General features: G+C 56.6%; 1 protein-coding gene across 1 annotated transcript in view; it reads right to left on the reverse strand.

The window, feature by feature from the left end:
* The window catches only part of IP6K2 (inositol hexakisphosphate kinase 2), a 7,294-nt gene extending 6,953 nt beyond the window's left edge, over nucleotides 1-341 (reverse strand). The window contains exon 1 of the mRNA XM_009082845.1: nucleotides 5-341. Within this exon, the coding sequence (XP_009081093.1) occupies nucleotides 5-206 (202 nt within the window). The 5' untranslated portion in view covers nucleotides 207-341. The remainder of the gene's footprint in view (nucleotides 1-4) is intronic.
* Between the last annotated feature and the right edge of the window lie 2 nt (nucleotides 342-343).

The raw sequence follows: 343 nt of genomic DNA on the forward strand, positions 1-343 counted from the left end.
TTACCTTCGTATTGTGGAGTGAATTTACGCATTTCTGTCGGGAGAGTCTCGTAGAACTGGTGCTCCCTCTGGATAAGGGGTTTACAGATGGTCTTGTCATTAAAGCGGAGGACACAGGAGTGTCCACCAACCTGGTGGACAAAAGGCTCGAGCAGGACTCCCTTGGAATAGTGCTCCACTTCCATAGCTCCAAATGCTGGGCTCATCCTTGTAGCGCATTAGACAGAAGGCTGCGACAGCGGTGAGGCGACTCCGGGCGCAGCAGGTGTTCACAGCGATGGGGCAGGCTGTTAAGGCAAGCACAGCGCGCGGGGCCGTCAGTTCAGTGTCGGAGCGCGGGCCG

Source organism: Acanthisitta chloris, unplaced genomic scaffold, assembly GCF_000695815.1.
Source record: "Acanthisitta chloris isolate BGI_N310 unplaced genomic scaffold, ASM69581v1 scaffold38660, whole genome shotgun sequence".
NCBI classification, from domain to species: Eukaryota; Metazoa; Chordata; class Aves; order Passeriformes; family Acanthisittidae; genus Acanthisitta; species Acanthisitta chloris.